At 58.0% G+C, this 11,054-nt stretch overlaps 1 protein-coding gene across 1 annotated transcript; it reads left to right on the top strand.

Moving 5' to 3' along the window:
• Positions 1-415: 415 nt before the first annotated feature.
• On the top strand, positions 416-10,813 carry TEX22 (testis expressed 22; the record flags this gene model as incomplete). Its single annotated transcript, XM_084865990.1, has 3 exons — positions 416-475; positions 8,459-8,578; positions 8,669-10,813. Coding segments are annotated over 3 exons (354 nt in total), but the record flags the coding sequence as incomplete, so codon positions are not given.
• Between the last annotated feature and the right edge of the window lie 241 nt (positions 10,814-11,054).

The raw sequence follows: 11,054 nt of genomic DNA, 5'->3' as shown, positions 1-11,054 counted from the left end.
CCACTGGAGGTGAGGTCACAGGGGTTCGGGGGTGGGGGGGCTGCCCCCCGTCTCACCAGCGGGGCCTGTGCCGGAGCAGAGCCAGGTGGGGCCTGGGCCTGGGGAGGCGGAGGACGGGAGGGGGCGGCTCCTTGGGGCCATGGGGAGCCAGGGGCCGCAGGAGCTGAGGCCCGGGGTTCCCCGTGGGGCCCCCTGTGGGGTGTCAGCGGCCTGACGCCGGCCCCTGGGGACAGTGAGCCCGGCAGAGCCTGACGGCGGCCTCTGTCTGCGGGGCAGGGCGCCGCGGGGACCGGAGCAGCGGGCGCCGACCATGAGCAGCCAGAAGCACCTGTGGGAAAGGCCCCCCTGGAGGACGCCGGGGCCCACGCCCTTCCAGGAGCGCGCGCTGCCCTCGCCCCTGCCCAGCCGGCCCGGCGTGCAGCCCCAGCCCGGCGCGCAGGGCTGCACCCAGCAGGCGCCGGAGACGCAGGACTGGGTAAGGAGGGCTCCCTGCGCCTGCTGCTCTGGGCGCTGGTCCGGCGCGTGGGCGGGCGGGGCTGAGGGCCGCTGAGCTGGGGGACTGGGGCCCAGGGTACAGGCTCTCTTCCCACAGCCCTGGTTGGGCACCCACTGGGCTTGCAGCCCTCCTGCCTCCAGAGCTGCAGGCTGTCCGCCCACCTCTGCTGGGCCCCTGGGAGGGGCCCCTGAGACCAGGAGAGGGGCCTGCTTCACCCTCACAGCGCCCTCACCCTGGAGCCCCCTGTGCCCCACCCCCCCAGCCTCTCAGTTCCCACACAGCAGCTGCCGCCAGAGTGGGCGCCCGGAATTCCCTGCGGGTCCCCGTGTGTGTCAGGGTCAGATCCCGGACCAGCAGGGTCACACGGTGCGTGACGTCAGAGTGGGGACCCAAAGAGTTGAGTCCCCAGACAAGTCGGCTCAGAGGTTGGCGTGAAAAGGTGGCAGCATGCCAAAACCGGTTTGGCTCAGTGGATAGAGCGTCGGCCTGCAGACTGAAGGGTCCCGGGTTCAATTCTGGTCAAGGGCATGTACCTTGGTTTCGGGCACATCCCCAGTGGGGGGTATGCAAAGGCAGCTGATCGATGTTTCTCTCTATCCCTCTCAATTTCTCTCTGTGTAAAATCAATAAAATATTTTTTAAAATAATAATAATAATAAGGTGGCAGCGGCCTGGCCGGTGTGGCTCAGTGGACAGAGTGTCAGCCTGCGGACTGGAGGGTCCTGGGTTCGATTCTGGTCGAGGGCATGTACCTGAGTTTCAGGCTCCATCCCCAGCTCTGGTTGGGATGCCTGCAGGAGGCAACCAATGGATTGTCTGTCTCCCATCGATGTTTCTCTCTCTCCCCTCCTCCCTTCCACTCTCTAAAAAGCGATGGAGCCAAAACCGGTTTGGCTGAGAGGTCCCGGGTTCGATTCCGGTCAAGGGCATGTACCTTGGTTGCGGGCACATCCCCTGTAGGGGGTGTGCAAGAGGCAGCTGATTGATGTTTCTCTCTCAGCGATGTTTCTAGCTTTCTATCTCTCTCCCTTCCTCTCTGTAAAATATCAATAAAATATATTTTTTTAAAAATAAATAAGTAAAAAGCAGTGGAAGAGTATCCCTGGGGGAGGACCCCACACAACACAAATGTGGTTAAACGAACAGGCGGTGGGAGAAGGCGCGGCTCCCCGGCTGCCACTGAGGTCGCTCTGTGCCTCCTGGCCGGGTCCTCCGCCTCCGGGGTGGGGGGACCCTCGGCTGACTTCTCAGCCCAGCAAGCCAGGATGCCAGTGCTCAGGGTGCCGCCTGCGGGGGTCCTCCGAGGGCCGGCAGCTCGTGGGCAGGTTTGCAGTTCCCAGAGGAAGGCAGGCAGGGGCCGTGGGCACGGGCAGGGGGCCGAGGCCGGCAGGCAGGAGCAGAGAGCAGGATAGAAAGGCCCGGGGAGGAGGCTCCGAGGAGAGGGGTTTGGACAGACACCCAGAAGGGGGTGCAGACCCCTGTTTGCGGGCTCCCAGAATGTGGTTTGGGGGTGCAGAGTCCCCTCAATGTTTCCCACATGCTGGTCCTCTCTCCCCTCTCATCTGACCTCTGCTTCTCCCGCCGCTCCCAGACCCTGAGGGACGTCCGCTGTGCCCTGAGGGATGCCCCGGGCACGCTCCCCACCTGCCCTGCGTGGTGTCCGCCCCCCTGGCCCCAGCAGCAGGCCCGGTTCCTCCGGACCTTGCCGCGCTGGCCCTTGGCAGGCATCCCCTCCCAGGGAGCCCCACGCTGACTGACATCAGTCAACCCCACCTTTCCTTTTGTCCCTGCCCTTCCCAGCCAGGGCCCAAGGGAGCCGCCCTGACCTGCAGGGTTCCCCCCTGGGTGCCCAGTGCCCAGCGTGAGGACATTTCTCTCTCCCTTATCCTCTCCCTATCTGAAATCAATAAAAAGTTATTTTAAAAAAATAATTCCTATCACCTCACACCTGTCAGAATAGCTATCTATCGATATCATCAGCAACTAGCAAGTGCTGAGGATGTGGAGAAAAGGAACCTTTCTGCACTGCTGGTGGGAATGCAGACTGGTGCAGCCACTGTGGAGAATGGTATGGAGTTTCCTCAGAAATTAAAAATGGAGGAAATTTGACCCAGTGATCCCACTTCTAGAACTATATCCCAAGGAAACAGAAACACAAAGGATATATGCACCCCTATGTTCATAGCAGAATTTACAATAGCTAAGATTTGGAAACAGCCCAACTGCCCATCAGCAGATGAATGGATTTAAAAACGGTGGTACAGGGGGAGAGAACCAAGAGGGCGGCATAGGTAAACACCTATACTTGCTGTCTCTCACAACCACATCAATATTACAGCTAAAAGGCAGAACAATCCCCACCCAGAACTACAGGAAAGCTGGCTGAGTGGGAGTTCCACAACCAGAGGTGAAGAAAGCACAGTGAGATGTAAGAGGACTGGAGGCACGGAGAGTGCTGGCCCTGAGGGATGCCCCGGATGTGCCTCTCTTTTAATCGGGAGGGAGATACAAGTTCCTGCTGTGAACTCCAGTTCCGGGCAAGACTCTGAGGGACCCAGACACATACAGGGAGAAACTGGACTGTCTGACATTGGGACAGGAATGCGAGGGCAGCTTTCTCTCAGAGGTGCTCCCAGGGACCTCTTTGGTGTAGGACTGACTGGCAGCCTTTGCTGTTTGCTCTGCCCTGGTGATTTCCAGAGACCCCACCCCACCCAATTTACAACCCCACCCAACAGTGTGCATTGGCTTTTGCATATGAATGGCCTGTCCTTGCTCAGCCAAAAACTTGTCAAACTTGCAGGTGGGTCAGAGAGCCCCAGAGCTTCCAAATGAAGGCCCAAGGCACAGTGGCAGCAGCCTGCCTTGCTTCACAGCTGGGCCTCGTCTGGGCACTTTCAAACCCCATACAAAGAGGAGGAATCTGCAGATCTCTCTGTAGCTCCTGCTGGGTGGTCCCAGAAAGTACTGACTTTGCACCTCCTTGGAGATTCAAGAGCCAGTATACCCAGTGGTAAGAGTGAGACCATGCCAGACTACAACCCTTCACATCCATAAGAGACACATTTAGGGAGAAGATTCAGTAGCACCAAAGCCCCACTGAAGCAAGTGCTACCTCATAAGGGTGTCTCTGTGCAGCAGTTCTTCCTCTGTAGACACAGCTAGTCCGCACAGCCAATTGACCTGGAAGGCAATTCCTCCCAGTGATACCAACAGCAATCAAAGCTTAACCACAAGATTGTGCACACAGCCCACAAAGGGGTGCACCACAAGTGTCCACCTCAGGTGACTGGGGAGGCTGAGCCACTAAGCTCTATAGGACACCTACCACACAAGGCCATTCTGTTAACACAGGGAAGCTGTCAAAATTTGGAGACAATGAAACATCACAAATGACATAAATGGAGGACAGCAAACTACTGGATATAGAGTTCAAACCCATGGTTATAAGGTTACTCAAGAATCTTCTAGAAACCTCTGAGAAACTTAGTGAGACCCTCAAGGATATGAAAAAGGACCAATCAGAAATTAAGCATACACTGACTGAAATAAATAATAATATACAGAGATCCAACAGCAGACTAGAGGATCTCAAGAATCAAGTCAAAGATTTGAAATACGAAGAATCAAAAAACACCCAAACAGAAAAGAAAAAAGAATCCAAAAATATGAAAATAGTGTAAGGAGCCTCTGGGACAACTTCAAGCATACCAACATCCAAATTTTGGGGGTGCCAAAAGAAGAGAGAGCAAGATGCTGAAAACCTATTTGAAGAAATAATGTCAGAAAACTTCCCCCACCTGGTGAAAGAAATAGACTTACAAGTCCAGGAAGTGCAGAGAACCCCAAACAAAAGGCATCCAAAGAGGACCAACCAAGACACAGCATAATTAAAATGACAAAGGCAAAAGACAAAGAGAGAATCTTACAAGCAGCAAGAGAAAAACAGTTAGTTACCTACAAGGGATTACCCATACAACTGTCAGCTGACTTCTCAACAGAAACTATGCAGGCCAGAAGGGAGTGGCAAGAAATATTCAAAGTGATGAATAGCAAGAACCTATAACCAAGATTACTCTACCCAGCAAAGCCATCATTCAGAATTGAAGGCCAGATAAAGAGTTTCACAGATAAGAAAAAGCTAAAGGAGTTCATCAATACCAAACCAGTATTATATGAAATGCTGAAAGGTATTCTTTAAGAAGAGGAAGAAGAAAAAGGTAGTTAAAAATTATGAACAACAAATACCTTATCATCAACAAGTGAATCTAAAAATCAAGTGAATTAAAAACCTGATGAACAGAATAAATTGGTGAATATAACAGAATTAGGGTCATAGAAAGGGAGTGGATTGACAATTCTTGGGGGAAATGGGCTGTGGGGGTGCAGGAAGAGATTGGACAAGGAGCTTACACCTATGAATGAGGTCAGTAGGGATGGTGGGGGGGGGGGGAGGCCTGGAGTAGGGTAGGAACCAGGTGGAGGGGAGCTACGGGGCGGGGGGGGGGGGAGAGGAACAACTGTAATAAACTAAACAGAGATTTAAAAAAACATCTGTGGTACATCTACTCAATGGAATACCATGCTGCTGTAAAAAATAAAGAACTTTTACATTTGCAACAGCATGTACGGACCTGGAGAGCATTATGCTGAGCGAAATGAGCCAGTTGGAGAAAGATATATATCACAAGATCTCACTCACTTGTGGAATATAATGAACAACAGAAACTGATGAACAAAAATAGACTCAGAGACAAGAAGCACCGAACAGACCATCAAAGCTCAGACGGAAAGCGGGGAAGGAGCTGGGAGATCAGAAGAGGACTTGTAGGCATGAGTCTGAGCACAGCCAGGAGGGGTGAGGGCATGTGCTGGGGGTGAGATGCCGGGGGAGAGGGCAATGGGGGTGGAGGAAACATAGGTAATACTTTCAACAATAACGTATGTTATAAAAATCCTTTTTACAAAAAGAAAATCAAGACATTGACCAAAACAGTTTGGGGCGGAGACTTTTCCGTAACCCAGTGGTCGGGAAACTCATCAGTCCACAGAGCCAAATATCAACAGCACAACGATTGAAATTTCTTTTGAGAGCTAAACTTTTTAAACTTCTTCCAAGGCCACTTCTTCAACATAGACTCGCCCAGGCCGTTGTATTTTGTGGAAGAGCCACACTCAAGGGGCCAAAGAGCCACAGTTTGCCCGAGAGGACTAGAAGAAACCCTGGAATCGGGAGGCCCTTCTAGCCGAGCCTCAGCGTCCAGTAGCCACGGGAGAAAGGGACACGGTGAACGGCGAGGAGGGCAGCAGCTCTGCCGAGGGAGAGCCGCACGGAGGGAGCCGCGGCTCCTGGGCGGCGATGGGCCGGACTTCTCAGCCGGAGGTGCTGGGAGCCCTGGCGCTGCCGGGGGAGCGAGCCTGTCCAGGCGGGCGGCTCCCTCTCGGGCGTCATGGGGAGACCAGGGCGGGAGACGCAGCAGATGTTTGCAAACCCATGTTCCCAGCAGCCTCTGCACAGCACCCAGAGTGCCAGCCGCCAGCGTCCACCTGTGCCACGTGCCCTCCACCCTGTCCCGGCTCCACGTGGACGGGCCTTGGGGACGTCAGGCTGAGTGCAGTGAGCACACAGGACAGACGCTATGGGAGCCACCTGCCTGTGGTCTCTGGAAGCATGAGCTCAGGTGAGAGATGGTGGCAACCGGCGGCCGGAGGGGAGGGGGAGCTGGGCTGGGTGTTTGTGGTTTGTTAATCCTCACTGAGGACTTTATAGAGGGAGGGAGGGAGGGAGGGAGGGAGGGGCTTCGTGTGTAGCTCCCCTATTTGTGCATCTTTGGTTCCTTCCTGTATGTGCCCTGGCCAGAGATCGAACCCGAAACCTATGCATATTGGACGGTGCTCTGACTACTGAGCCACCTCCAGGGCCCAAGAAGTTCTGTGTAGCTGCAGAGCTCCCCGGAGTGAAGGGTGGGGGCGCTCCGGGCAGTTAGGAGAGGAGTCATACCTGAGGATGGGAGGGCAAAGAGGCAGGAGAGCAGCGCGGGCCCAGCTCACCCGGCACAGACCGCCCTGAGGAGGCCATCACCTGCCCCAGACACTGACCGTCCCTCAGACCCCTGGCTCTCCGGAAGCAGGGCTCTGTCAGCCCAGCTTGTCCCCGGGGCCGCGGGGGCGGGGGGGCAACACAGACGTGCTCAGAGGACCTGCTGCACAAATGAAGGTGCGTGTGACACAGGGAGCTGTGTCCCAGGAGGAGTCTGGGAATTTATAAAAGGCTCAGACCCACAGGAGGAGGAAGGCCACTCGATCGGCCTCAATGGAGGAGGAAAAAGAGCCTTAGTAAATCCAGTGAATTTCCTTAAAACAGAACAAAGCGGAAAGCCTGGTGTCTTCTTAAACATTAATCTGTTGTTGACGACAGTGTCCCCGTTTCCCTCTGGCCTCCTCCCCTTCGTCATCATCGTCCCCCCCTTGGAGCTGAACGGTTAACGGTGGGAGGGAGGGCCTTCTGAGGGCTCCTCACTGGAGCGTCCTCGTCCTCGCAGACGCAGACTGGGGCACAGGCAGGGATGCGGGCGTCGCCATGACGATGGGAGAGCCTGTGGGCACCGGGGAAGGGAAGGGAGCGATGACCCTGAGGAGGAGAGGCACGGCTCGTCAGCGTTTGCGCTAAGACATTGTCTCTGTAGAGAACCCCGGGGCCGGTACCACAACCACATGGGAGGGGAAGGGGAAGGGTGAGTGATCGCCATGCGGGCTGCGTTGTTCCCACACGGCGAAGGCACCGGGCAGGAGTGCGGGGTGTGTGTGTGTGTGTGTGTGTGTGTGTGTGTCCTCGCCGTGGTGCGACTCCCCCACGGGGTGACAGCAGCAGGCCCTGCCCTGGGGATTAATGTTTGAAACTCGTCAGATCGCCCATAGCTAATCCAGTGCAGGTCCATTCTCATTGTACGTATTTGCATTTAAGTAAACTTTTACTGGTTTCAGAAAGGGAGGGGGAGAGAGAGAAACATCAATGCTGAGAGAGAATCATGGACCAGCTGCCTCCTGCATGCCCCACTGGGGACTGAGCCCACAACCCGCATGTGCCCTTGACTGGAATCGAACCCGGACCCTTCAGTCTGCAGTCTGGTGCTCTATCCACTGAGCCACCCGGGCCAGGGCTGGGCCCGCCTTTCTTTTTTTTTTTTCTTCTTCTTTTTTTTTTATTGATTATGGTATCACATAATTGTCCTCATCCCCCCATTCCCATCCCAAACTCCTCCCCACATATGCCCCCTCCCCCTGTTGTCCATGACCACTGGCTAGGCCCATATGCATGCACACAAGTCCTTTGGTTGATCTCTTCCCCTTACCCCCACCCTCCCCTACTTTCCCTCTGAGGTTTGACAGTCTGATCGATGCTCCTCTGTCTCTGGGTCTGTTTTTGTTCATCAGTTTATGTTGTTCATTATTTCCTCTAGATGTGTGGGATCAGAGATCATGTGATCCAAGAAATACCCTTGAAAGAACCTAAACTGCGACAAGCCATAAAGGTTATGCTGAGAGGCAAATGAATCAGTCTGTAGTGAGTTCCTTTCTGGGCCAACAGTTCTGAGTCCCAATTTCAATGTCAAACAGTTCCTTATGTGTACATGTCAGCCAGGATATTTCAGATCTGGTTGGTGGACAAATGGTGGTGATGCAGGTCCGACCATCTCTGGTTTGGTCTTGAGGCCACAGCAGTTGGTTGGCTGCTCTCAGGCCCCGTGTGCTGGGGCCCAGGGCGGCCTCCGCACCAGCCCGAATGAAGGCTGGCCTCCGGAGGAGGCTCCTGCCTGGGCCTGTCACAGTCCAGGCGCAGGGCTGGTGGCCTGGCCCGGGCGCTGTGCAGAGCTGCGAGGCCCTGGCCTCAGCCTGGGAGCTCCCCTCCCCTGCGGAGGGCACAGGGGTGTGCGGGCACAGGGACCTCTGCTCCGTCCTCAGGTGAGCCAACCCCCAGAGAGCAGACGCCCCACCCGCCACTGGAGCCTCAGCATCGAGGAGCGCAGGCAGCGGGTCCTGCAGGACACCTTGCAGAGCCGGCCCGGCTCCCACAGCGGCCAGGTGCGGGAGGGAGGGGAGCGTGGCCACGGACGCCCGACCCCGCGCCCTGACCCCGCGCCCTGACCCCGCACCCTGTCCCCGTGCCCCCAGGAAATCCTGCAGATGGTGAGACAGCTGGTGTCTGAGGACGTGGACAAGGATGTGCTCATCGTCAAACCGCGGTCGTCCGAGTCCGCCTTCGCCTTCCACGCCTTCCTGACCCGCAGCTCGCCCTTTTGGCGCAACATGACCTCGACCTGGGCCTCCAGGTGCCCACCTTCCTGAGCCACCAAGCCTTTCGGGGCCTCCACACCCCAGGGCCCGGGCCAGCCTCCGCCCCCTCCGCCTGCCCACTGCCGGGCTCGCTGGTTCTCTGGTTCCCTGACATTAAATGTGTTCCAGACTGCCTTCCTCAGCCTGGGGGGGCCGCGGGGATGGGGGGAGGGAGGTGTCCTGAGGGGGGACGAGGGGGGCAGGGGTTTGGGCCGGGCTTTGGAGACCCGATGGTGAAGGGGGTGGGGTGAGGGTCAGGATGATGCCCTGAGCCCGCATCCACGCCAGCGGTCTGAGCGGTGGCAGCGCTGTCCCGTCTCTGAGTGCTCTCAGGCTCGTGGGGGTCACAGGAGACCCAGGTGCCCTGGCTCACACCGCCCCCGCCCTCCACGAGGTCTCAGCCTCTGCAGGAGGCCTCCGGGAGCAGGCAAAGCCGTGGGGTGCAGGGTGAGGCCGCAGCTTCTGGGGAAGGGGTGCCACCTCCGCAGGCAGCCACGTTCTCCGTCCACTCCCTGCGGCTCCCAGATCCACGCAGGCCCCCAGGCGGGCTGGGCAGTGTGGGCAGGGCTGCTTCCTCCCCGGAGGTGCAGGGCACCATCCACTCCGGCCCAGCTTCTGGAGCTGCCGCAGCCCTGGGCTCGGGCCTTCCGCCATCTCCCAGTTCCATCTTCCATCTCCAGGCCAGCAGCGTGGCGTCCACCCTCTTCCGCCTCACTCCTCTCCTGCCTCCTCTGCCCTCTGGACCGTGGCTCACCTGGCTGCTGGGCTCCAGGGAGCAGCCTCCACCTCCTTGCCCTGAGAGCCAGCAGTTCCGGCTTGGGGGAGTCGTGGGCATCTGGAGGGACTGTCTCCCACAGGCTCCAGCTCCCCGGGGGGGGGGGTGCTACCACCCCACAGGGCGCCCACAGCCAAGAGTGACCAGACCCCGATGCCCACCGTGCCCAGGGGAGCCCCGAGGGCTCCGTGGCAGACGGGCGGACAGCATCAGCCTGGTGAGGACATCACCGTCACCGATGATGCAGACGCTGCCTCGGGACCTGCACTTGGCCCTCCATGCCGCCGGGGGCCTGCTGTTCCCACTGGTGGCCTCCCCTCAGAGCAAGGCGCTCCGGACACCCCCGGGAGGGAGGACACCCCCGGGCCAGGAGGACGGCCTCTCTGACAGCCCCTGGTGCTCTGGCACCGTCTGTGCCGTGAGTCAGGCCTGTGTGGAGAAGGGTCGGAGGCCACTGGAGACACCAGGCAGCACGGGGAGCCCCTCGGCCCGGGCCCAGCCACCAGCCACTGCCCCTGAAAATGACCCCTTCGGCTTTGTGAGGACACTCGCTGTTCAACGGTCACATCAGTGTCTTTTTAAGGTGCCTTTTTACTGATGTCAGGGAAGGAGAGGGAGAGAGGAGCATCCCTGATGAGAGAGGACCATGGCTCGGCTGCCTTCCGCACGCCCCCCCTTGGGGATCGAGCCCACCACCAGGGCCTGTGCCCCAACCAGGAATCAAACCCTGACCCCCCGGTTCAACCCCTGAGCCAGGCCGGCCGGGCGACAGGAACGCTCGTAAGACGCTGCCCACGATTCCGTCACCAAGATGGCCGCTGCTGGGGCGGGAAGGCCCTCACTGTTCCTAGAGGCCGGGCAGGGGGTGGGCTCACGGAGATGCTGCTGCCAATGGCAGTTAGTTCTGAGGGAAAGGACTGCGGGAACGAGGCGCATGCTGCTGCGCCCCAAGTTTTAAAGGTCCTCCGAGACTGCGTGTGGAAATCTCAAAACCAGGAAGGGACAGGAAGGACACGTGACCCCAGTTTGAGCAGCGAGGAGCTGGGCACCCTGCCCCGGGTGCCCCCGGCCCGAGCCCCCGGGTCCCTGCGCCCTGGAGGCTCCGTGCCAGCTCACAGCCCCTCTGCCCTCAGGGCGGTGCTGCAGCCTCAGAGGCTGGATGTGAGGTCGGCATATATAAATATATTTACCATTTTTTATTGTTCAAAGTATTACATGTCTCTTTTCTCCCGACCGACCAGCCCTGCCTCTCCCACTCCCACCCACGCCGTGTGTGTCCACTGGTCATGCTGATGACTGAGGTTTTAATGGCCTCCATGGGGGGGGGTGCAGGTTAAAGTGTTCCCTGGAGACCTGTTCGCTCCCGGGCCCCCTCAGGCTCCGAGGGGGGCCGTACCTGTAGGGGAGCTGCCCTGGGAGCCCTGGATCTGCCTGTGAGCCTCTCCTCGG

This window comes from Pipistrellus hanaki, assembly GCF_964339955.1.
Source record: "Pipistrellus hanaki genome assembly, chromosome: 1".
In the NCBI taxonomy this organism is placed as follows: domain Eukaryota; kingdom Metazoa; phylum Chordata; class Mammalia; order Chiroptera; family Vespertilionidae; genus Pipistrellus; species Pipistrellus hanaki.
This window is presented reverse-complemented; position numbering and strand designations above follow the sequence as displayed.